Below are 24,406 nucleotides of genomic sequence, written 5' to 3'. Positions count from 1 at the left end.
TTACTAAAGGAAGATATGGTTGGGCCAATGCTGTCAATTTTTTTACCTCTAAACGCTATGCAAAGCTTCTAAGTCCAAAAGAGTTGGGGACACTGACTGTACTGTTTAATTTTTTACTTTCAGTGCTGTGTGTCTAAGGTCATTCAAGGGAGGGCCACGTGGTTCTGGTTAGTGGATGGTTTACAAAGAAACTCAGGATTTGGACTCTAGACTTCAAATATGTGGTGAATATGCATTCATGTGAGACTTGCTTCAGCTGATTGAATCTATCATGATTTGTAATCAAACATAAAGAAAGACTATAAAATCACAAAGTTAATCAGCAGTACTGATGCATATAACAAGCTTTCATGATAAGAAATGCATATATCATTTGATTTCAGATGGATTAGACTCTACCAAAAACTTATTTAGTGTGTTATCATCAGAGAAAATCATCACCAAGGACACTTGAGCAGAGATTCCCAAAATTACTAATGTATTAAACTAATGTATTAAAAAATCATAAAACTATAGTAGTTGAAAAGGAGTGCCAAGGAGAGGGGTTCATCCTCTCTGAGATCTACAGTGGAGGTCTGAAGTCTGGCTGCCCTTTGCTGATGGTGTTTTATCAATAGAGACGTTATTTCCCAGAGGAAAGAAATCTCCCAAGCTTACAGAATGAAAAGAGAAAACAGACCCTTGGAATTTGTCTTGTGACTCCCACAAGTATGCATGGCACACCTGTGCTTGCACTCATGTACGGAAGCCATTTACACACTTCTATCTGCAATAACTTAAGATTTTAAAAGGTCAGGGCTACAGAAGCCAGATGCAGCAGGCCAACTTCTGATCCTCAGCCCATCTTCCTGCATCCAGTGCCGTGGTCACCTGCCATCCTGACAACAACGATGTGATTCATGTTCCACCACTCACTGGATATAACCACCAAATTGTGGACACTTTTTGTATAAAAATCTGAACCTCATCCCTTTGTCCATGTCCCTACTTTATGCTGTATGTCAGTTATCAGAGCTGCTGAGGCAAAAGCTTGTGGCTTCTCTGTGACCTTTGCTTGTTCTTTTTTATCTAAGCTGATCACTGAAGATTTGTGTTACTTATATTATTATTAACTTCTAAACTGATTGTTTTAAAATAGATGACTCCCCCTAAAGTGTTATATTTAAGATAATGTGTAGATAATGTACGAAGTTTATTATGATATGGGGCAATATTTACTATAAACAAATGTCTTATTTCTTCCTTACAATGCCACTTAATGTGTAACATACAATTTTCATAGTCAATTAATATTGGGTGAGTGAAAACAAACTGTTAAATAAATTCACAGATAATATGTTGTAGCTAGACATTTATTATATATGTTAAGTTGTTAAAAATCAGTGAAAGCTAGTTGGATGATGTTTCAGATTTTACACCCAAAGACTTAGAATGCTTTTTTAAAGAACTGATAAATCCATACACTTTTACAATGTCCATTTTCTTTAAAATTGAGGAGTTAAAAAGGTTTTTTCATCATTTGTAGATATGTTTCTTGTTTCTCCAAGTCTGAATGTCCAGATAGAGAAATTTTTCCTTTGTAAATTCTTTTCAAATATTGATTTCTGAGCCATAAATCCATAAATGAAGTACTAGATAAATTTTTTGAGTTAAAAAGGAAATTCGAGATCGTAAGTAATTAATGAAACTTTTTTTTTTTACGCTCAGGAGGTTCTGTTATTAACACTGGTACTCCTCATGAATCACTTCTTCTCTAATTACACATTAGAAGTATAAATAGAAGGACACAGGGCAACAGGTGAACACAGGAAATTGTCTAATGATCTGAAGCATGATGCTGATAATACACACACACACACACACAAACACACACACACACTGCCTGTTAGTGTAACAGGGAGAGGACAGGAGCTCCACAAGGACAAAATATATCAGGGCACGGGGGTCCTCTATGAGACTGTTTCTCCAACCAAGGACCATGTATGGATATGACCTAGAACCTCTGCTCAGATATGCCCATGGTAGATTAGTATCCAAGTGGGTTTTCCCTCGTAAGGTGAACAGGAACTATTTCTGACATGAACTCAAGGACTGGCTCATTTACCTCCCCCCACCTCTGAGGGAGGAGCAGCCTTTCTAGGCCACAGAGGAGGACATTGCAGTGAGTAATGAAGATCTCTGAAAAGCTAGGGTCAGATGGAAGGGGAAGAGGACCTCCCTTAGCAGTGGACTTGGAAAGGGACAAGGAGGAGATGAGGGAGGGAGGGTGGGATTGGGAGGGAATGAGTGAGGAGGCTTCAGCTGGGACACAAAGTAAATAACCAACGATTAATATTAAAACAATTAAAATTAAAAAATATTTATTTATTAATGATTTACACAACAATCTGCCTGTATGCGTGCCTATACAACAGAGAGGGCACCAGATCTCATTATAGATGGTTATGAGCTACCATGTGGTTCCTGGGAATTGAACTCAGGGCCCTTGGAAGAACAACCAGTGTTCTTAACCTCTGAGCCATCTCTCCAGCCCAGTTTGTACTTCCTTTATTGTTGGTTTCCATTTCCATCATCAGATCTTGAACTGTTTTATTGATGTCCTTCACCTGATTGTTTCCATTTCCTGTATTTCTTGGATTGATTTATTAATTTCCTCTCTTCAGGCCACTTTAATGGCCTCAATCTGTTTGACTGCATCTTTGTGTATTTCTTGATGGATTTTATATGTTTTCTCCATTATCATCTTCATAAGCATCGATTTAAGGATATTTTCTTGTGTTTCAGTTGTGTTCAGGTATCCAAGGCTGCTTGCTTTGGGATAACTGGGTTCTGGAGATGGCATATTGTTTGGCTTTTGTTAATTGTGTTTTTCTGCTGGCCTTTAGTTATCTTGTTGTCTTTGGTGTTAACTGTTAGTTTCTTGTGCCTGCTAGAGTCTGTGGAAGATGGGGGTGTGTACAGTATGGGAAGAGCCCTAGGCAGGAAGCTGCATATTCCCAAAGAAACTGTCCTCCTTGGGCAGTATGGTCTCTGACTGGTGGGTGGTTCTAAAGGAATTGCCAAAGCTCTCCTCAGGTATATGGTCCTGTGGACTAACTGAACTCCTTAGGAGCCCAGGGGCTTTTCTGTCCCTAGGGTAAGTCCCAGAGACAGCTGCCCTGCTACTGGCTTTCTTGCTCTGAGATTAATGAGATGCAGCTGCCCAGACACTGTGCTCAGACACTGTGCTTGCTGGGCACAGCCATCTTGGAGAACCCTAAACCCAGAGGTTTGGTTGGCCTTCCTAGGGAGGCAGGTTAAACTTTGGAGTGGCATCTGGGGCTGTTCCCCTACCCCCAGGCATCACGAGTCCTGAGGATGGAGCTGTATGCCCCAGTACCCAGAAGGTATTCACTGGCCAGAGAGCACAGCTCACAGCCTGAGGGTAGACTTTGGAGACTTGGTGCTGGTGAGAACCTGGGCATTTCTGGGGACTAGCTTTGTGATCTGAGGCCAGACCCACTTGTTTCCTTCTTTGTGGTGTTTGCTTTCAACTGCTAGATCGAGTCTCTTGTGTTTTGGGAAACCCAGTTCAATCTAGGATGGTGGGTACAGCTCTTAGGGGTGAGGCTAGGTCCTGAAGAACCAGTGACTTAAGGAACCTAGGAAATGTTCTGGGATTAGCCTGGTGATATAAGATCAGACCTTATTGTTTTCCTCACTGTGGAGTTTCCTTTCACCTGGGAAACACAGTTGCTGGTGTTTTGGGCCCACACATTCAGACTGTTAGTCACTGTGCAGTCACTGCTGTCCTGCTGATCAGTCACAGTTTGTGACTGATGCCAGCAGCTTGGATCTCCTAAAGTTATTTTTATAAAAATAAGTTTGTTTCTGAGTTCTCTCCTAGCCAGGTTGTCACACAAATACTTGAGATTCTTTTGTATTTGTTTAATAATAAGCTTCATAACACAACATTTGAGCAATTATTGCTCTATTCTAAAAGCTCTAGGTTAACCTGGTTTTCTCCCTCGTGCATACCAGAGATACTTGCACTTTACAGCTTTTTTAAATTTTTTTTTATTTTATTTTTTCCTGAGCTCTCTCTTCTTCTGGATATCTGCCTGTTGCTGAACCCTTTACTTACTCTTCTAACTCCTTCTCCCATGGCTGGCAGTAAATCCCGCCCTATACTCTCTCTTGCTCAGTGACTGGTTATAACCTGCTTTATTGGCATACCAGGCTATAACTGTGGAGCAGTCTTTACATAATACTGACCCAGGAGATTTTCATTACAAGGACTGCAACCAGAAATGGGGGGAGTACAGAAATAAGCATTTAATTACTCAATAACCTTATGTCTACAGGACACCAGCCTACACATAGTATTTTGACTCAAAATCTATACGGCATACAAGATTGACAAGTACAAATATACAGCAGAGACTGAGGTAATGGGCAATCAATGATTGGTCCAACTTGAGAGCCACCTGATGGGAGAGAGGCAACCACTGTCACTATTAATGATTCTCTGCTATGCTTGCATACATGAGCCAAGGTAACTGTCCTGTGAGAAGCTCCACCTAGCAGCAGATCAAAACAGATGCTGAGACCCACAGCCAAATAGTAGATGGACATCTGGGAATCTTGTGGAAGAGTTGGGGCAAGTACAGAGGGACATGAAAGAGAAACTAGCTTCACAAGATCAACAGAGTTGAACAACCTGGGCTCATGGGGACTCAGAGACTCAACCACCAACCGAAATGCATGCATGGACTGGACTTAGGCCCCCTGCAATTATGGACCTGATGTTCAGCTCAGTCCTTATGTGGGTCCCTTAGCAACTCGGTAAAAGGGTGTCAATGACATGGACATAGTTACTTGCTATGGAATGACTTTCCTTAGTAGGGCAAATGTGTCTGGCCTCAGTGGAAAAGGATGCACTTAGTCCTGATGGGACATGAAGTAGAGGGGTAGGATGGCATATGAGGTGGGGCTCCCTTCTCTGAGAAGAAGGAGAGGGGAATGGAAGGAAGAGGTGGCAGGGGGGAACTGGTATAAGAGGAGGGAGGGAGTTGCAAATTGATATGAAAGTGAATGAATAAATAAATTTAAATTAAAAAACCATAAAAATATTTAAAGCATATGTCAGGTTGGGGTTCATTACGTATTGACTCTAAATGAGACCATAGCTGTGTCTTTCCAATATCTGAGCAGTTCTTCATGAACAAAGGCTTTTTTAGGCATTTCTTGTGTGTTAGTCTCTCAACCGAAAAATACTCACACATGGTATCCAAAATATCACTTTGAATAGTAAATCAGCTGGTGTTCAAGAATATGGTAGCTTGTCTCTGTTGGCAAGTGGATTTTCTGTCAGTCAGCCTCTAACAGTTGGTATTTTCCTGTGCTGAGATTGTGCTCTGTGAAGACATGGTGATTATTGCCTTTTTGGAATTGATGCAGAAGGGATGTGTTCATTCATTCAAATCAATAAAGAAACCAATCGATTTGATGGCAAACTCTTTTGTGTAGTATTGCTCAGAGATTTTAGTATAGATTATAGTATAGAGATTTTAGATTTCAGAGATATGCAAGGAGCTCTCTCCTGACTTGAGTCAGAACAGCACTCAAAGTTGGCTGGGGTTGGGAATGCTGGTAAACACTACAAACTTAAAGCAATTCTGGATTACTTGGTAAATAAACATTGTTCAAAGAATTTTAATAAATTAGTGCCATGGTTACTCTTGAGAAATCATACTGGAATATTGAAGTAGATTTTCTAGAAACAATAAAAATGAAAATACTTGGATAGTTATGAAAAATATCCTACCTTCAAGACACAGAAGAGTTTAATGAGGCTGGTACAGTTGAATAGAGCTCAAGTAATATTTCTGTGTTGTATATATTACCTATACAGAGAGGGATGTCTATACATCATATGTATGTCATAATAACCATGTGTAGCTCTCTGTTTAGGTGTCTGGTCTTAACCCTGCATTTTAAAAACTAGATTTGTTGGATTCTTCAGCAGATTATAAACTTATTTATTGTTTTATTTATTATTTTTTGTGATTGAAATAATTCTATGTCTCCCCAGGATTCTGTGAATCAGCAGAAAGTGATTCTCTTCTTGTAGGGAAATTGTGAAATTCAAAGAACTTAAGACGGTCAAAGAGCCTATTCTTCACTGACATATAGTTTTATTAACAACTCAACAGATGTCTTTCCATTCTTAAGGGCAGCAGCCTTCAAGTGAGTTGAAAGGGCATCACCTGGGTTTCATTTGCTTTTACTAAAGAAATGAAAAACTTCTTTTGAACCACACTGTCATCACCTTAATGTCAGAGCATAACGAGCTCCAAGGCAATATTTAATAAGTGTTGTTATTTGCATTGGCTTCTTCATTAGAAATCTTTTATTTATAAGGTCATTTAGAATAAAATAACTTTCCTAGATAATATTGTAATATGCAAGGTGCTCATTAAATTGCTTCTAGTCAAGAGTTTGTCTCTGAGATCCAGGCCAGGTTGGTCTACAAAGCAAGTCCTGTAGAGCCAGAGCTACACAGAGAATCCTCCTGATAAACCAAAATAAATAAATCAATAAATAATAAAATAAAATAAGGCTGTTTTGTGTGTGTGTGCTTGTGTGTGTGTTTGTCGGTTTATGTGTATATACAGGCTTGTGTATATGGGCTTAAGTATATATATAAGTGTGTGTACAGGTGAGGTTGGATACATTCAGCTTCGCATATTATAGAAGCCAGCAGTCAGTGCTAAATATTTTCATCTAGAATGTTCAACCTTATGTGTTTTTGATTGAATCTTCTCTTAGTTTGGGATTTACTGCTTTGGCCCACTTATTGCTGAGATGTCATGACCACCATGCCCATTTTGAATAAAAACTCAATTGGAGCTGGCTTACAGCTTTAGAGGTTTAGTTTATTATCGTCACAGAAGGAAGCATGGTGGATTGTGGGCAAACATGGTGCTTGAGAAGGAGTTGATAGTTATACATCTTGATGCACAAGCAGCAGAAGCAGACTATCTTCACACTGGCCTTATTTTGAACATAGGAGACCCCAAAGCCCACCTCCCTGTGGAACACTCTAAAAAGGCTACACAAACTCCAACAAGGCCACACCTCCCAACAGTGCCACCCCGCATGGTTTCTAATCATCAGTCTGTAAGAGTCATACCTATGCAAACCACCACAGATCTATCCACTGAACCTGTTGGAAGTTCATTTGTTTACACTGCCAGGTTGGCACATGATCTTTTGCTGGGTTCGCCCACTGTTAGGGTTACAAGCAGATACAGAGAAGCCCAGATTTTTACTTGGCTACAAAGAATTCAAACTCAACACCAGAAATTAAATACTTTGCCCAGTAAACTACCTTCGTATCTGTTCTGGACAGTTTTAAATCAACTTGAGACATTTGTGGACTAATGGTTTAGGCTGTGGTACATTTTCTTGATTGATAATTGATGTGAGATGGCTCAGCTCACAGGAGGAGATGCCGTCAGTGGGCACGCAGTGATGGGTTGTATAGGAAAGCAAACCAAGTAAGACACGAGGAGTAAAGCAATAAGCAGCATTCCTCCACACACTCTGCATGGCTTCCTGCCTTCAGTTTCTGTCCTGATGTCCCTCAGTTATGAACTATGATATAGAATTGTAAGTTAAAATAAACCTTTTCCACCCTAAATTTCTTTTGTTCCTGGTATTTTATCATAGCAACAGAAATCCTGACTAGGACAGCCTGGCCCTAACAGGCCTATTTTTTTTTTCTTCTTAGAATTATTTTTTACAATTTGGTAAATAATTTAACAAATGTAGAGTTTAATGATTTAGCAACTATTCCCCTGTTGAGTTGTCTCCTTTAACCTTCACATGAAGGTTTGTGCCTAGTTTTTACAAATTCTTATGCCATGTTTTCTTGATATTCATCAGAGTCTAGCATTTTTTTTTTTTTTGGCAGCAAAATGAAGAAGAGTAGATCATCTGAGGGAGAAGGGAGTTTGGGGAGGGAGGGACTTGGTAGAGTGGAGGGAGAGGGAGTGTCATTGGGATATAATGCTTGAGAGAGAAAAAAAAGAAAACCATTCAACATTAGAAAATGAAAAACAAAAGGATTAGTTTTAACAGTTCAATAAATAATTTAACAAGTGTTTCTTTTCTAGGAAAGACAGAAGTAGGATATTTAAAGCACAGGTATCTGGAAACAATCAGAGCAACATGGCAGAACTTGAGAAAAGTGTTGCAAACCTCGGGGTCGGATGCTTTGCCAAGATCAAGGTATGGATTGTTCAGATATATGCATGTATATAGGCATAAGAACCTTTAAAATAAGCATTGAAAATCTTGTAACATTGCTCAGCTAACATTAAGTTTTGTAACAAATGCCATTTTACCCAAATGTGTTGTTAAAACTTGCCTTAATCAAACTGGTTTTATATTACAGATATATAACCATTATTATTTATACAGGAAACTTAACCAGAAAGCTTTCGAGGGTCCTAGAGAAGAATGGGGTTTTAAATATTTTAGGTATACATTATGTTCTGATTAAGTTTAGTCTCCAGTCAGAAGTCAGCCCAGTGCTCAGCCTTCAGGGGTTCCAGACAGAAGGTAAGGGGTCACAGCTAGGAAACAGTTCCACAGTTCTACGACAGAGACAATCTGTTGATTAATATGCAAAGATGAATAAATGACCTGGTCAGACACGTATTTCCATCAGGCTTTGGCAAAACAACAATCATTGTTTGTTAAAAAAAAAAAAAAAACAAAAACTATTCTTTTTGAACTGTTTGAGTTTTATTCAGTATTTTAGAGACAACCACTATTCTCATAGCTCCAAAGGCATCTTTACATCACAAAATGTGAACTTACATTAACACAGGAAATGTGAGTACTGGCCTAGTTTCTGCAGAGCCCTTCAAACATTCCTCTCAAAGGTGCTGCCTCTTAAGTCATGGTCATTTTACCTTTATTCACATGTAGTGAAATCCATAGATTAATGTAAACAAGGCTTCAGATATACCCCTCAAAAGCACATTTTTCTGCAATGATGTATGTGTTAGTGGAACTCAAAATCCCTTGTTTCCTTTCAGTTTTCACATGATTCTGAGGAGCCCAGGCTCCTGGCTCCTAACCTCCACCTGATGCTTACTTGATATGCCATTTTATACATTTTCTACAGCCTGTTTATATTTTAGTGTTTCTCCATATGAAAAGGGTAATAGTAGTCCTACTTCTTAAAATTAAAAAAAAAAAATCTTACGGAGACTTCTCTGTTTGTGTTTATGTCTGTCTGGTTCTGGTTCTGTCTCTGTCTCTCTCTCTCTCTCTGTGTGTGTGTGTGCTCACTCTTCAGGGCTACCCTCTACTAATGGTATGAGGGATTAGACACAGGTGCTCACATACACCAGGCAACTTTATCCTATATCTATAATTACTTCTACAACTTTAAGGTGTTTCCATTTATGTAAATTTATGTTTGGTTCATGTAAATAAATGTTTTGGCCTCATGTATGTTCGTGTACCAGGTGAGTGTCGGGTATCCTGGAGGCCAGAGGAAAGTATTGGTTCCCGCAGCTGGCGTTACTGGTGTTTTTGAACCATCATGTCTGTGCTGGGAACTAAAGTCAGGTTCTCAGCAAGAGCAACTAGTGCTCTTAAGCACCGAGCTGCATCCACAGCTTCATGTATTAGGATAACGATGAGCAATGTGGTTATTGGTTACTGGGATTAATAGTTTGTTGAGAAAAGTTGTCAGGTGTCTATAATCACAACTTCTCAAAGTTAGTTTCTGGTGTCTTAGTTCAGGTTCCTCTTGCTGTGAAGAGACACCATGACCACAACCACTACTATAAAGGGAAACATTTAATTGGTTCAGGCTTACAGAGTCAGACATTCAGTCCATTACCATCATGGAAGAAAGAATGGTAGGACAAAGGCATACCTGGTGCTGGAAAAGGAGCCAGTAGTTCTACATGCATGTCAGCAGGTAGCAGGAAAATGGTGACAGTGGGCCTGACTGGAGCTTCTGAACTCCTGAAAGCCAACCTCAGTGAGATGCTTCCTCCAACAAGGCCAAACTCCCAATAGTGCTACTCCCTGGTGGTCAAGAGTCAAATTTGTGAGCTTATGGGGGCCAGTCCTATTCAAACCACCAAAACTACTTCAGAGTTTAACAAGAATAGATATTAGTGTGAATGTTAAGGAAAAAAAAATTAAAACCAAGCCTTTACAAGAGTAAATTTAGTTGTAATTGTTTAAAATTATCAGATATCTTTCTTTCTTTTTTTTTTTCAAATTTAGAACTATGTAGAACATTAAGGTAGTCAAATGGTTTACATTGTCAGACTGAATGATGGTCCTGGCTCATAAATTTAGAAATAAAATAATTAAGAAAATTTCCATGATGGCATTCATGGGTTTCAATCATGCTTGCAATGGTGACCTCCCAAGTACCAAAGTTCGTTCTCACTCAGTGGCTAAACCGATGGTGCTTGGTTAAGTTAAGCAGGTAAAAAAAAAAAAAAAAAAAAAAAAACTAAATCAAAACTCATGAACCTCAACATAGAACATCTAGAATCAATGGTGTTGATGGGAAAGAGGGGAGAAGAGAGGAAGAAAATAATCATCAGTAAATACGTTGATGAATGAAATCCCCAGGCAACAAATTTAATAAACAAAATGTTTTAACAAAAAGAAAGGAAATTTTTTTCTGTAGAAATTGACCTGAAGCAGCATGACCATTTGTTTCTTTTACTTTCTGCACAGAACCAAACATTTTAGAGAAAAAACAGTGAGCTCATTAAGTTTTAGCTTTCTTCTCCAAAATACAAATAAAATAAGTGATTTCCCCAAGTCTAATTATTGTTTTTAATTTCATAGGCCCTGGTTTGAATGTCAAATCTGAATTACAAAAAAAAGTGAAAAATTTAAACTGTCAATCACATCCCCTGAAAGATTTGCAGCAGGAAGAGTGAACTTCTCTGTAAATGGCATTTGAATTTTAAAAGAATTTGTCTACTGATGGAATTATACTATATTAGAGATGCAGAGTATTTTTAATGTATACTGAACTTTTTTTCCCAGTTCCCAATTATTTTTGTTTGCATGTTTCTGCTCATGTTTATCTAAATTAATTTGTACTTGTGATACTATGTTATGAGCAATAAGTACTAATCTAACGCAGTATAGTTTGAGTACACAGCCACCCTTTATCCTGTACCTGAGGGACCCCAAAAATGTTCTGCCCTGCATTTCTATGCTATGAATATCACTAGGACTGCTGAGATTAAGTGTTTCAAAGAGCACCCAGCAAGATTAAAGTCCCAGATCACTTTGCTGTGGCCATTACCTCCAGTGCTGAGAATGTAGCTTTTTGTGCCTAAAAATCTTGAAAGAATGATCTTTTCTAGATCCCACAATTTGCCTGAAAGTTTCATAATTTCCTCGTTTTTGACTGTTGAGTAGTATTCCATTGTGTAAAAATACCACAATTTCTGTATCCATTCCTCCGTTGATGGACATCTGAGCTGTTTCCAGGTTCTGGCTCTTACAATTAAAGCTGCTACAAACATGGTTGAGCAAATGTCCTTGTGTACTTGAGTAAATTTTGGGTATATGCCTAGGAGTGGTATAGCTGGGTCTTGAGGAAGCACTATTCCTAATTGTCTGAGAAAGAGCCAGAATGCTTTCCAGAGTGGTTGTACAAGTTTACATTCCCACCAGTAATGTAGGAGGGTTCCCCTTTCTCCACAACCTCTCCAGCATGTGTTGTCATTTGAGTTTTTGAAAAGATCATTCTGAATAAGGTATCCCAGAAGAAAAAAGACACACATGGTGTATACTCACTTATATAGACCTATAAGATATGATAAAAACAATGAAATCTATACACCTAAAGAAAATAAACAAAAACTGATTTGAGTTTTTTAAAAGATCATTCTGAATAAGGTATCCCAGAAGGAGAAAGACACACATGGTGTATACTCACTTACATAGACCTATAAGATATGATAAAAATAACGAAATCTATACACCTAAAGAAGATAAACAAGAAAGAGAACCCAGGGTAAGATGATCAATCCTCACATAGAAAGACAAATGGGATGTGCATTGGACATAGGAGAAAACAAGTAACAGGACAGGGAGCCTATTGCAGAGGGTCCCTGAAAGACTACCTAGCAGTGTATCAAAGCAGATACTAAGACTCAACCTAACTTTTGGTAGAGTGCAGGGAATCATATGAAAGAAGGGGGAGTTAGTATGACATGGAAAGAATAGGAGCTCCACAAGAACCAAATATATCTGGGCACAGGGGTCTTTTCTGAGACTGATACTCCACCAAGGACCATGTATGGATATAACCTAGAACCTCTAGGATGTAGCTCAATAACCAATTGGTTTCCCATAGTAAGGGGAACAGGGACTATCTCTGACAGGAACTCAATGGCAGGATCTTTGTCTCCCCCACCCCAAGGGAGGAGCAGTCCTGCTAGGCCACAGAGGAGGACTTTGCAGTCCTGAAGATACCTGCTAAAACAGGGTCAGATGAAAGGGGGGGAGGTCCTCCCCAATCATTGGACTTGGAAAGGGGCAGGGAGGAGATGAAGGAGGGAGGGTAGGATTGGGAGGGAATGAAGGAGCGGGATAGAGCTGGGATACAGAGTTAATAAAATGTAGCTAATAATAAAAATTAAAAAATTTAAAAAAGAATGTTGAAAGAGAGGACTGAGTATCAAACTGTCCCAGGACATCCAGAGACCTGTCATCCCTGCAGAGAGAACATAGCAGCCTTGATGCAGAAACAATGTCCTGGTGTAACTCTGTGTTCTGTTCCTTTCCTTCCTTTAAAGGGACAACACTTGTCCTGCAGAAAACAGTTCAATGCTGAAGTCTCATCAACAGCTGTGTCTTCCATAGAATAACTCCATGTCACAACTCCATGTCTTTCTGTATGAATAATGTACACTATTAAAGAGCAAGGCCATATCTATTGAGAAACTTCACCATCCATAACAAACTATTCTAACTGCTTTTCCAGAGTGAGGCCATTGTGACAGAGGAGAGAATACATTTTAAAGTTTCCTGCAGGTTCAAGTGCTCTTTGAGTTGGACACCATCATCTACCTCATGGTAGAAGCTGTTTTGCCAGTTGATGGCAGGTGTATATGTGGAAAAAATGTTCTCAATTTTTCTTAATTATCTTCCTAGATATTTCTGTTGGCATTAATATGTGCATATATATCCAAAGGACTATCAGGAGCTTATATGAATTCCATGCTCACACAAATAGAGAGACAGTTCAGTCTTCCCACATCAATAGTTGGAGTTATCAGTGGGAGCTTTGAGATGGGTGAGTTACTTTTACATTTACTTATTTTTATATATTAATAGTTTATCCTTATTTCCTGCATTAGGGTATATAGTCTGAGTTATGTGCTTCTTGATAATTGATTGCATAGCCTGGTTTGTTGTGAAAAAGCTCCCTATTTAAATATCCTCATGGTGGCAAATAATTATTGCCACACATTCTGATAGAGTCCTTTATTCTGATGAGGGTAGAATATTAGGAGTATTAACATCTAATTCTACCATTTGATAACCCAAAGAGATCCTAAGGTTTTCTTTTTTTTTCTTTTCCTGCATTGTTAGAATGTTGCTGTGGGAGCTTGTAGGAACTTATGTTACAAATGAGAGCAAATATTTCTATTATTCTACTGTGTCTGCGAGCTTGATGGCTCTCCACTCTGAGTTACTAGGGGAGATGAGCAAGCTTTCTTGTGTCTGAATTGCATCAGACACAATTCCCAAGAAGAGCGGGTGAACTCCAACTCCTGCCTTTGGGTGATGAACTGGGATATAAGATTACAATAGGTGAAGTGGGAAAGATTCCCTCCAGAAACAAGGTGGCCTGGAAGACTTGATATCTCTTTTCTCTAGTTTAATAATAGTTTTTACCTCTTCATGATGAAATTGTGATCAAAAAAGCAAAGAAATTTAGGATTGAAAATTAACTCACCCACACTGAGAATGCTCTGTCCTGCCTCCCAGGGTCAAGCTCCTTAGTGTCTACTATTGCACTTATCTCCTAGACCTCCAGTAGGAGGCAGGATGAATGTCTTACATAGGCATTACACAGATTCTCCTCATGTTTAATGTGCTATATGAAGCAAGTGTGGAGCATTGGTTTTACAGGTTTCTAAAGGACACAGTTTTGCTATGGGAGACATTCTTGAAGGAGTTAAAGTTTTCCAGGCAAAGAAAAGGACAGGTAAATGTGAAAAGAAGATTTGTTCAGAGAAATCTCTGTTCAGTGAGTGAAGTGTCAAACCATTTGGGGATGAAGTCATCCCAGTTTTAAGGAAAATTAGAACATGAGCATGGAAAGATGTGCAGGGATGAGAAATTTATAGAGTCTGTAGCTTGCTGTGTTGTGTGATTTTTATAATTCAGATGGCAGAAAGCCAGTTGGGGTCAGGAGTGGATACTGATTTTTCTATGCAGAGGACTCTTTATGAAAACACAGTGACATTTCAGGATCATATTTAACTGCACACAATTAAGCTGTAGAGGTGAACAGAAAGTCGGATACACTGAAGTGAAATTATCAGAATATTTAAACAGCCTGTCTGACAGTAATCTTTGTGCTTTTTAACAAGGTAAATAGCATCTAAATCTGATTTTCAAGAGATTATTGGCCCCATGGTGTTTTGTAGTATTTATGACAACAATGACATCCTATGCCAGTTTTTATACTGTTGCTTTTCAAGCAAAATCCTAATGTTCCATTTTACAAATAAGGACTCAGGAACTAGATGCTGGTGTGGAAGTCTACTGGACAGAGAAAGCATATGGTTGACCTTCCTACTCAACCAACATCACAGAAGGAAAAGTCCTTCCTCCGTCTTCACTCTGTTTTAAATACCATTGAACACTCCAATCCCTCCTTCCTTTGTTCTTTTATGTTCACACCTTGTCAGCTGTTTGCTTGTTCTGCCTCTTGACTTATAGTTGGCTTTATTTAGCTTTTGTTTACACAAAGTTGTGTAAAAGTGTGTGCTGCATCTGATCCACAGCACAACTCTTTGTTTACAACAAATAGAAAACTCTTGTGCTAATGGTGTGTACTAGACCTGAGCCACACCATAAATCCTTGTTTACAAGAAACAGAAAGCTTCTGGGTTAAAGCTGTGTGTTAGGGCTGAGCCCCTCCACAACATTATACTTTTATTGGTTTATGAATCAAGATTTATCATGTCACTACTGCATTCTGCTCTACTATGAACAAAAATGATAATATCCTGTTAATGATTATTGAAAAAAATTTTTGCCCAAGCTCATGAAAAACTTTATTATTTTTATTCATTTTTTTGAAAACACTAATTTCTGTGAACTTCATGGATTTCAGACTAAAGGTTTCCTGTTTAAGTGGAAAATATTAACTATTCATATTACCACTAGCTGTGTCAGGTGACTTAAGGGGAAGTCTTTAGTAGAAACAATTGTGAGAGGATGCAATTCACATTGATCAATGATAACAGCATTTGGTGAGCATTTCCCCAGGTAGTTTTACAAGCAAGCTGACCGTGGAATGGACCACATCTTACCTCTTCCATGGATTATTTGAGGGGCATACCAATGCAATGTAAAAGGTAAACTCAGGCTAATGAGAGCAGAGACATTTTTCCTTTTAACCAAAAAATATTTCTGACAACATCCTGTGCATTCAGAGGTGATACAGCTGTATGCTAGAAATATGCACAGAGAGTTCAAACTGTGGATATCCTGCAATTTTACCTTCTGCGTGATGACCTCAATGACAGAGAGGGTGTAATAAGAAGACAGAGGTAGGGCACACAACATTCAAAATTCTGCAAATTCTCTTCTGCTTAGATAGTAGACTAGACAGAAAGAGAATTGGAAGAAATAAAAAGTCTTCATAGATCTCTCAAATATGTAAGATCACTTAGAATTATGCTATCATTAGTGAAGAGTGTCTAATTTTTCTTATCTTTCCTTAATGCATAATATGATCAGGGTAAACATACTCATCAATTAAAAATATGTAGTTTTTCAAGAACTTATTTAAGGATTTGGTTCTTTTCAACTCACTTTTTTTTGTGTGTGTTTCCCAAGGGCAGGATAATCCAGAATAGAGCTTTAGTGTTCTCCAGAGAGGAGGAGAAACTTCCTTCAGTTTCACAATTGCTTTACATATTAAAACAATGCACAAAACACCCTAGCCACCCATTCCTGCACTCTTAAGGTAGTAGTTAAACAATGAAGCCTAGAGTGTAAGTGCTAGAGAGGCTATTGACTAACAGCCACCAATACTTTATTTAAACAAACATTTTCATTCCCCTATCCAGGAAACCTCTTGTTGATAATATTCGTGAGTTATTTCGGAAGGAAAATTCACAGACCTATCATGATTGGTGTTGGATGTGCAATTATGGGCCTAGGGTGTTTATTAATATCACTACCTCATTTCCTCATGGGCAGGTGAGTATTCCAGTCCTTGATGATAATTTAGGTTTAACTTTCACTTACAGGAAATGAGGCTCAGAATTCCTCTCTAGGAGGAGTAGTGCTCCCTTGATGTACAAAAGGCTAATATGGAAATTAGAAGATGTAGTGTTTGGCCTGCCAATTTGTGACTCTAGTGGCCTCAGGTCTATTCAAGGTTCCATCCAGTCCATTTGTGAAGTGGGGGCATCTCTTTACAAAATTGAGACACATGAATTGATTCTTGGAGTCAACCAAACCTTGTGCTGAGTCCTTTATCACTACCATTTTGATACTTTGGCTACAAGCAGTCTATAGTTTGACATAATCTCAGGTCACCAAGAGATAGTCCAGTGCCAAGGCTGATTTTTTTTTGGCCTGTTTACCATAACAACTAACACAGAAAGTTGCAAAATGAAATTTTGTTGAGTTATGTATTACTCCCTTTCTGCTTTCTTGGGACAGTTTTTTGGTTCTTCTGTTCACCCATGTGTCTCATAGTTTTCAATAATTTAATGTAAATGCTATACAAAATTTATTATTTATATTTGCATCCTATAAAATATTTTCTACCCTAGAATCATGGTATTCTTTGTTATAGAAATTAATTATTTACATTTAATATTTAGCCCCATTAATTTATTTATTGTACTACACCTCCCTCTGAACTTTGAACCTCTAAGCCATCTCCATGCCATTTAAAAAAAATTCTCCATCATTCTTTTCATTATAAAATTTTTACTTTCTTCTCTCATCTTCTTCTTCCTCCTGCCTCCACTCTCCAGTTTTTCATTCTTTCTTTCTTTTTTCATTTTACTTTTGTTTTTAAGATTTTTTTCATCTATTTTATGTGTTTTGTAATTGTTTTGCCCCCAAAAATAGTGTCGACCATATGTATTTATGGTGTGCCCAGAGATCAGGAAAGAGTGTCAGATACCCTGAACCTGGAGTTAGCAGATGGTTGTCAAATACCATGTGTGGGCTGGAAAATGAACCCAGGTTCTCCTCAAGAGCAGCAAGTGCCTTTAAAAATTGAACAATCTTTGGTATACGGGAGGGCTTCTGATTTTTTTGAGTTGATTTTGTATCCAGCCACTTTGCTGAAGGTGTTTATCAGCTGAAGGAGTTCTCTGGTTGAATTTTGGGGTCTCTCATATATACTATCATATCATCTGCGAATAGTGACACTTTGACCTCTTCCTTTCCAATTTGTATCCCCTTGATCTCCTTTAGTTGTCTTATTGCTCTGGCTAGGACTTCAAGTACTATGTTGAAGAGATATGGAGAGAGTGGGCAGCCTTGTCTTGTCCCTGATTTCAGTGGGATTGCTTTAAGTTTCTTTCCATTCAGTTTGATGTTGGCTATAGGCTTGCTGTATATAGCCTTTACTATGTTTAGATATGTACCTTGTATCCCTGATGTTTCCAAGACTTTAAACATAAATGGGAGTTAGGCATGTACCAAAAATATGCTCAAATATGTAACAAAGACATTTGTTCAACAATGTTCTTAATAGCTTTATTCATAATAGCCATAATATGGAAACAACCCAGATGTCTCTCAAGTGAGGAATAGATATAGAAATTGTGGTACATTTACACAATGGAATATTACTCAGCAATTAAAATCAAGGAAATTATGAAATTTTCAGGCAAATAGTGGTAGCTAGAAAAGATTATCCTGAGTGAGGTATCCTAGACGCTGAAAGACACACAGGATATATACTCAATTCTAAGTGGATATTATACATGTAATATAAAATAAACATACCATAATAATCCATGTGATAATGCTGTTTAGAGGAACTGATGATTTCATAATTCCTGATAGTGATTTTATAGAATTACTGATTTGATTCAATCTCCTTCTGCCTAATAGCAAAAACTAGTAGAGATCTGTGAATCCTCGCTCGTAACTGACATGTAAGCTTCACTAGGGCGAAGCTGGGCTTGATGAAGATTTATGACCAAGGTAATATTTCCTTTAGGTCAGGTCTCAATGTGCAGTAGAACAAATGAAAATTTTATCTTAAACTTTCTGTGAACTCATAAATAGTGGAAAGATGATTAATTAGTGTGCCTTAATGGAAAGTCATATAAACAATAGCCTGCTATTACCCCTTGGACTCTGTTAACCTTAAAAACTGTCAACCTTTGCCATGAAAGACTGTTGTTCTAATGAATGCACAAGTAAGACATGTTAGATATTAATGGGGAAACACGTAATCAATAATTCTCCTGTGTAATGTATTTTATGATAATTGCTTTTATGGCTGTGAAAGTATAGCTGTAAAGACTATTTCAGATGGTATAAAAAGGGGCTAAACACAAAAAATAAAGATTCCGGGTTGGAACCCACTGGGATCTTCCTATCCAGTTGTGTATATATCTGCACATCTAGCTGTCCGTGTAGATTGTCTATATGTATGTATATATGTATATACATATTTACATGTATATGTCTATAAGTATGAGCACACATATGTATTTATAATTTGTTTGTCTGTAAGTATGAGCATGTATTATGGGAGCTTTTTTGTCCTATTTGTTGAATGAATGTGTGTATGTGAATGAATGAGATTTTTCTTTTTCCTTTTCCAGGGGCTCACATAGAGTTAATAAGTTCTGAGCTAGGGAGCCACTTTGAAGCAAGAGTCAAGAATTTTTCTTTACCGCTACGCCTTTTTTACAGTCTGCTTTTGCACAGTGGCAGGTTTTAGCCAGAGAAAGCAGCCCTTGCTGAAGGGGAACAAGAGAACCTGAAAGGCTTAGTCAGCAAGGTGTAGGCCCTCCAGTCTGAAGGCCAAGGTTCAAGAGCCTGCTATTTTTCTCTTGTTCCTTGGACTCATCAAGGTCCAAGGCTGGACTTTGACTAATTGGTGGCCAATTTCTAACTCTGGTGACAGGTTTCTTTTGTGGCTGTGTAGTCAGAAGCTGATATGCATTGGTATAAGTCCTTTGCTACCTCAATCAGGTGCATTAGGTCAGGACATTTTGCAAAGTTTCTTGTACCGTTTTCTCCTTGATAATTTCTTCTGAGGAAACATGTTGTTTTCTCAAGAATTCAGTATCTTTTCCTGTGTGACTCTTCATCTGTGTCCCTTGTCCCTGGCTCCTTCAAGTGTAGGTTTTCTTTGATTTCACTGTAATAGATTTTCCCCATGATGGTCTTGACTATTTGTTCATATCTAAGAGACAATAACAACAGAAACTTACCTGGGAATTCTATATGCAAGTGCAGACTTAGCTAATAGGAGTTTTCCTTACTTTTTTTTAAAATGTTGTATGCTTTTTAGTAGGATGAGTCAACAGGAGATTGAGCAGGGGCTGGCTGATTCTGAGCTGGCTCTGAAGGGTGTGTACCTTGCAATCCTAGGAAAAAATTCCCTGCTCTTGCTAAAATGTGGAAACCTGGCTAGCAGCCAGAGATGAATGGGAATATTATCTTTTATTATGCAGAGTTAAAAATGTAATGACCCTCCTTTTTGCCATCTGTGTCCTCAGTGTCCCTCTTTGGATCCTCTTACACTCGGGGAGATGGAGGATCTATATATTCCATCTGTGCACTTTAACTACCTCTTTAGATTGTTTTTTGTGTACCTACCTTGGCCCTGAATTGGGAGCCTCTTTTTTTCAGGTTTCCAAGGAAACCTGGAATATACTCTACTGTTCCCAGAAAAGTGATGGTTACATTTCCCTTACCTTCTGATTCAGTGGCCATTTGCCTATCCATGTCCCGGTATCAAAATTTTATTGAGTTTAAGTTGGTTACACTTTCAATTTCATACTTACAGTTTTCTGTTTTCTTTTTAGTTATTTTGTTTATATATCTTACTGTAATGGGATATGTGTTTGTTTGTGTGTGTGTGTGTATGTGTGTGTGCTTCCAAGGGAGGTCAGGCAACATCTCTTATAAGTCAGCCCTCTCTTGCTGTGGGACCTGGCTTGCACATAATAGGCATCTTTACCATAGAGGCATCTGGTATATCATAAGCCTTTTTTATTTTTTACTTTTGAAGAAAGTTTCATTTGCCTCATGGTACTCTCAAACTTACTCTATATTTAAGGATATTCATGAACTTCTGATCCTCTTATTTACATCACCTGAGTGCTGAGATTACAGGAATTTCCCACCATGTGTGGTTTTATTCAGTGCTCAGGGTCAAACATAGGACTGTTGCTTGCCAGGCCCCAATGACCAACTGAGCTACCTCTTCATATCTAGATCTTTTTCTTTGAGGTAATGGGCTTTCTTCCTTCCACACCTTTTAAATTAAAAAAAAATTATTAATTGCATTTTATTCACTTTGTATTCCCCCATAATCCCCTCCCTCCTCCCTTCCCAATCCTACCCTCCCTCCCCTTCTTCACGAATGCCCCTCCCTAAGTCCCCTGATAGGGGAAGTCCTCCTCTCCTTCTTTCTGATTTTAGTTTATCAGATCTCATCAGGAGTGGCTGCATTGTCTTCTGTGGCCTGGTAAGCCTGCTCCCCACTCAGGGGAAGGTGATCAAAGAGCAGGCCAATCCAAGTAACCCACTTGGACACTAAATTGCCATGGGCTACATCTGTGCAGGGGTTCTAGGTTATCTCCATGCATGGTACTTGGTTGGAGTATGAAGAAAATAGGAAACAGGCTGGGAACCTGCCACAGAGGGCTCTAAAAGTCTCAGCCCTCCCATAAGCTCCCCCTCCTCTCCTCCCGAAAGTGTAATTAATAAAAAATAAAAATAAAAAAAATAAAGAAGCTCGAACTGCCCAGTGATTCAATGCATGACCTTGTAAGGGAGGGACTGAACATCTGTAAGTAGTCACAAAAAGCCTGGAGTTATTAAAAAAAAAAAGGCTCAGCCCTGCAGACTATCAAAGCAGATGCTGAGACTTATGGCCAACTGTTGGGCAGTGTGCATGGAATCTTATGTAAGAAATGGGAAATAGTAAGATCTGGAGAGGAGAGGAACTCTACAAGGAGAGCAACAGAACCAGAAATTTGAACACAGGGGTCTTCCCCGAGACTTAAATTTTTTTTAACTGCCACTTTATTGGTATTTGGGGGATTAAATGGACCTTGAATGAATAATTGAGTTTTAAGTAGTTAATGGATCAAATGAAGTTTATTTTATCTTCTCAGGTATTTTAAAGGATCTGAAAGTTTGTGGATAGAATTTAAAAATTGTTTTTTTTCTTCTAATCAGTGTCAGGAAATATTAGACTCTTATCGTGCTTTCCCACCTTCTGTCAAAGGTGATAATTCTTTTTATCTGTCCTATTCTCATGGGCTCACAGCAGAGAGACACAGGCCCCTGTCCAAGTTCACTGAACAACTCTGTGGGGACTTCCAGGAAGTTGTTCTAAGGAAGAGTTATTCTGCATTTTGTGGTATAGCATGCAGCATAGAAATTACAATGTTGGCAAGTAAAGCACCCTCCTCATACAGAATTTAGCAGCCTGTGTTTTCCTCTGGTTGTCTTTCATCTGGCAAAGTCTTTGAAATAAATACAGTGTACTCTACAATGGGAAAGACTTAGCTGAACACATTTTCTACTACGCCTGCATTTGGTCATTTTCTTTCTAAGAGAATCTTATCCTTGGTGATTTGATCAAGTTGAGGACCACAGTTTATTAGGGACACTGTGTTGACAGTTGATGAATTCTGTCACCTCTCATTATGATGTCTGTATTTTTTTGTTTTGTTGGGGTTAATGATCACATGGAAGAACAGTTGTTAGAATTCTCAGAAAGGAAGGCTAGGACCACAGCCCAGAGAACCCAGAGCAGGTATGTTGTTTTCTGTTGCTGTGTCTTTCTAAACTTTTATCTTTTTAATTTTATTTTGTTAATGCTCTTGTTTTTGGCTTTTGCTCTTTATTTCACACCAATTATTCTTAGGAAATAGTCATTTAGAAATCATAGAGGGTGACATTTGAGAATATGAAAACTTTGTCACCTACCTGTAGAGACTTGAGAGTTAAGTATAAAGAATGGACACACTTTTTAGTGACTATCAAGTTTTCTTAATGAAACTGATTACTTACTTGAATTTATTCATTCATTTATTCATTCAGGTTTTTGATTTGTTTGTTTTGAGACAAGCTCTAATGAAGCCCAGGCTGCCCTCAAGCTTGCTGTGCAGCTGAGGGTGGCCTCGTGGTTCTGAGTCTCCTCTCTCTGCCTCTCAAGTGCTTTGGTGACAGTCAGGGGACACCACAGCCAGTTCATGCAGTTCTAGAACTTAACACTAGACCTACCTGTGTAGCCTAAAGATACAGATTTCTATATTTATTTATTTGTGTGTTTGTGTGTGTGTGTGTAGATCAGAAGACTTTTTATAGAGTCCTTCTTTTCTTCTGCCCTTATGTGGGTTTCGGGGATTGAACTCAGGTGTTCAGGTATGTGCAGCAAGTGTTTGACCTGCTGAGTCATCTCGCTGGCCCCACCATAGGATTTATGGTGATGAGAGTGACCGCTGTGTAAACATGTCTTTACTGGCTCTGGATGCTGTGTCTTCAGGGAAGCAGGGGTCACTAATCTGCAGATGGTCTCCTTGCACTCATTTCCTCACTGTGAATGTTTCCTGTGTCCACACAGATATGAATATGAAACAACGATTTCACCTGCAAGCAACTTGTCCTCAGACAGCTTCCTGTGTATGGAAAACAGAACCCAGACCTTAAAGCCAACACAAGACCCAGCAGGTTGACCAGTGCTTCTTATGGCTTTCTGCTCAGAGACTCAGCCACAGAATACTCCTTTATGAAAGGCTTTGAATATGACAGTGGGAATAGTAGACATGTGAGACAAATGAGCAACATTTATTACCTCCTCCAGTGATGGGATTTGCCTAATAACCTAGAATACTCTCTGCCCTGAGATTAAATGTATATATTAATACTTCTTTGTTTCTTTTTTTATTTATCTTTTTTAATTTTTATTTTTTTCTTATTAGTTACATTTTATTAACTCTGTATCCCAGCTGTATCTCGCTCCCTCTTTCCCTCCCAATCCCACCCTCCCTCCCTCCTCTCTGCTCTTCCCCTTTCCAAGTCCACTGATGGGGGGACCTCCTCCCCATTCATCTGACCCTGTTTTATCAGGTCTTCAAAGTCCTCCTCTGTGGCCTAACAGGACTGTTCCTCCTTTGGGGGGTGGGGAGGTCAAAGAGGCAGCCACTGAGTTCCTGCTAGAAATAGTCCTTATTCCCCTTACTATGGGAAACCAATTAGTTACTGAGCTACCACGGGCTACATCCGAGCAGAGGTTCTAGGTTATATCCATACATGGTCCTTGGTTGAATGTCAGTCTCAGAAAAGACCCTGTGCCCAGATATATTTGGTCCTTGTGGAGCTCCTATTCTTTCCCCATTGTACTAATTCCTCTTCTTTCATATGATTCCCTGTACTCTGCCAAAGGTTTGGTTATGAGTCTTAGTGTCTGCTTTGAAACACTGCTAAGTAGAGTCTTTCAGATGCCTTCTGTGGTAGACTCCTGTCATACGTTCAATGCACATCCCATCTGTCTTTCTAAATGAGGATTGATTATCTTACCCCGTGTCCACTCTCTTGATTATCATTTTTAGGTGTATAGATTTCATTATGTTTATCATATCTTATAGGTCTATATAAGTGAGCATATCAACGGAGGAGTGGATACAGAAATTGTGGTATTTTTACACAATGGAATACTACTCAGCAATCAAAAAGAAGGAAATCATGAAATTTGCAGGCAAATGGTGGGATCTAGAAAAGATCATTCTGAGTGAAATATCCCAGAGGAAGAAAGACTTCTTTGTTTCTTAAGCAACATCATAGGTTTGGTCTTAACAGGAAAAATGACTTAGAAGGATAGATTTAGACACATGATATGATCTACATAATTGGTTTTCTGTTGCTGTAATAAAACACTGATATG

At 38.7% G+C, this 24,406-nt stretch overlaps 1 protein-coding gene across 11 annotated transcripts in view; it reads left to right on the top strand.

Moving 5' to 3' along the window:
* The first annotated feature begins 3,317 nt into the window (after positions 1-3,317).
* The window catches only part of LOC110552204 (solute carrier organic anion transporter family member 1A4-like), a 56,242-nt gene continuing 35,153 nt past the window's right edge, over positions 3,318-24,406 (top strand). For 2 of the 11 annotated variants that reach the window (XR_009592006.1, XM_060384402.1), the window contains exons 1-6: positions 4,542-4,804; positions 6,074-6,228; positions 8,160-8,274; positions 13,207-13,348; positions 16,365-16,497; positions 23,087-23,193. Coding sequence is in view for 10 of the 11 variants with exons in the window: in XM_060384402.1 (XP_060240385.1) it covers positions 8,215-8,274; positions 13,207-13,348; positions 16,365-16,497; positions 23,087-23,193 (442 nt within the window). In the remaining variant the exon portion in view is untranslated. Of the gene's footprint in view, positions 3,449-4,541; positions 4,805-6,073; positions 6,229-7,856; positions 7,876-8,159; positions 8,275-13,206; positions 13,349-16,364; positions 16,498-18,378; positions 18,472-23,086; positions 23,194-24,406 lie in introns of those variants that run through there. The other 9 variants (XM_060384400.1, XM_060384396.1, XM_060384397.1 and 6 more) reach the window with 8 other exon arrangements.

This window comes from Meriones unguiculatus, chromosome 5, assembly GCF_030254825.1.
Source record: "Meriones unguiculatus strain TT.TT164.6M chromosome 5, Bangor_MerUng_6.1, whole genome shotgun sequence".
Classification (NCBI taxonomy): domain Eukaryota; kingdom Metazoa; phylum Chordata; class Mammalia; order Rodentia; family Muridae; genus Meriones; species Meriones unguiculatus.
The sequence above is the reverse complement of the archived record's forward strand: the minus strand, read 5'-3'. Positions and strand labels throughout refer to the sequence as shown.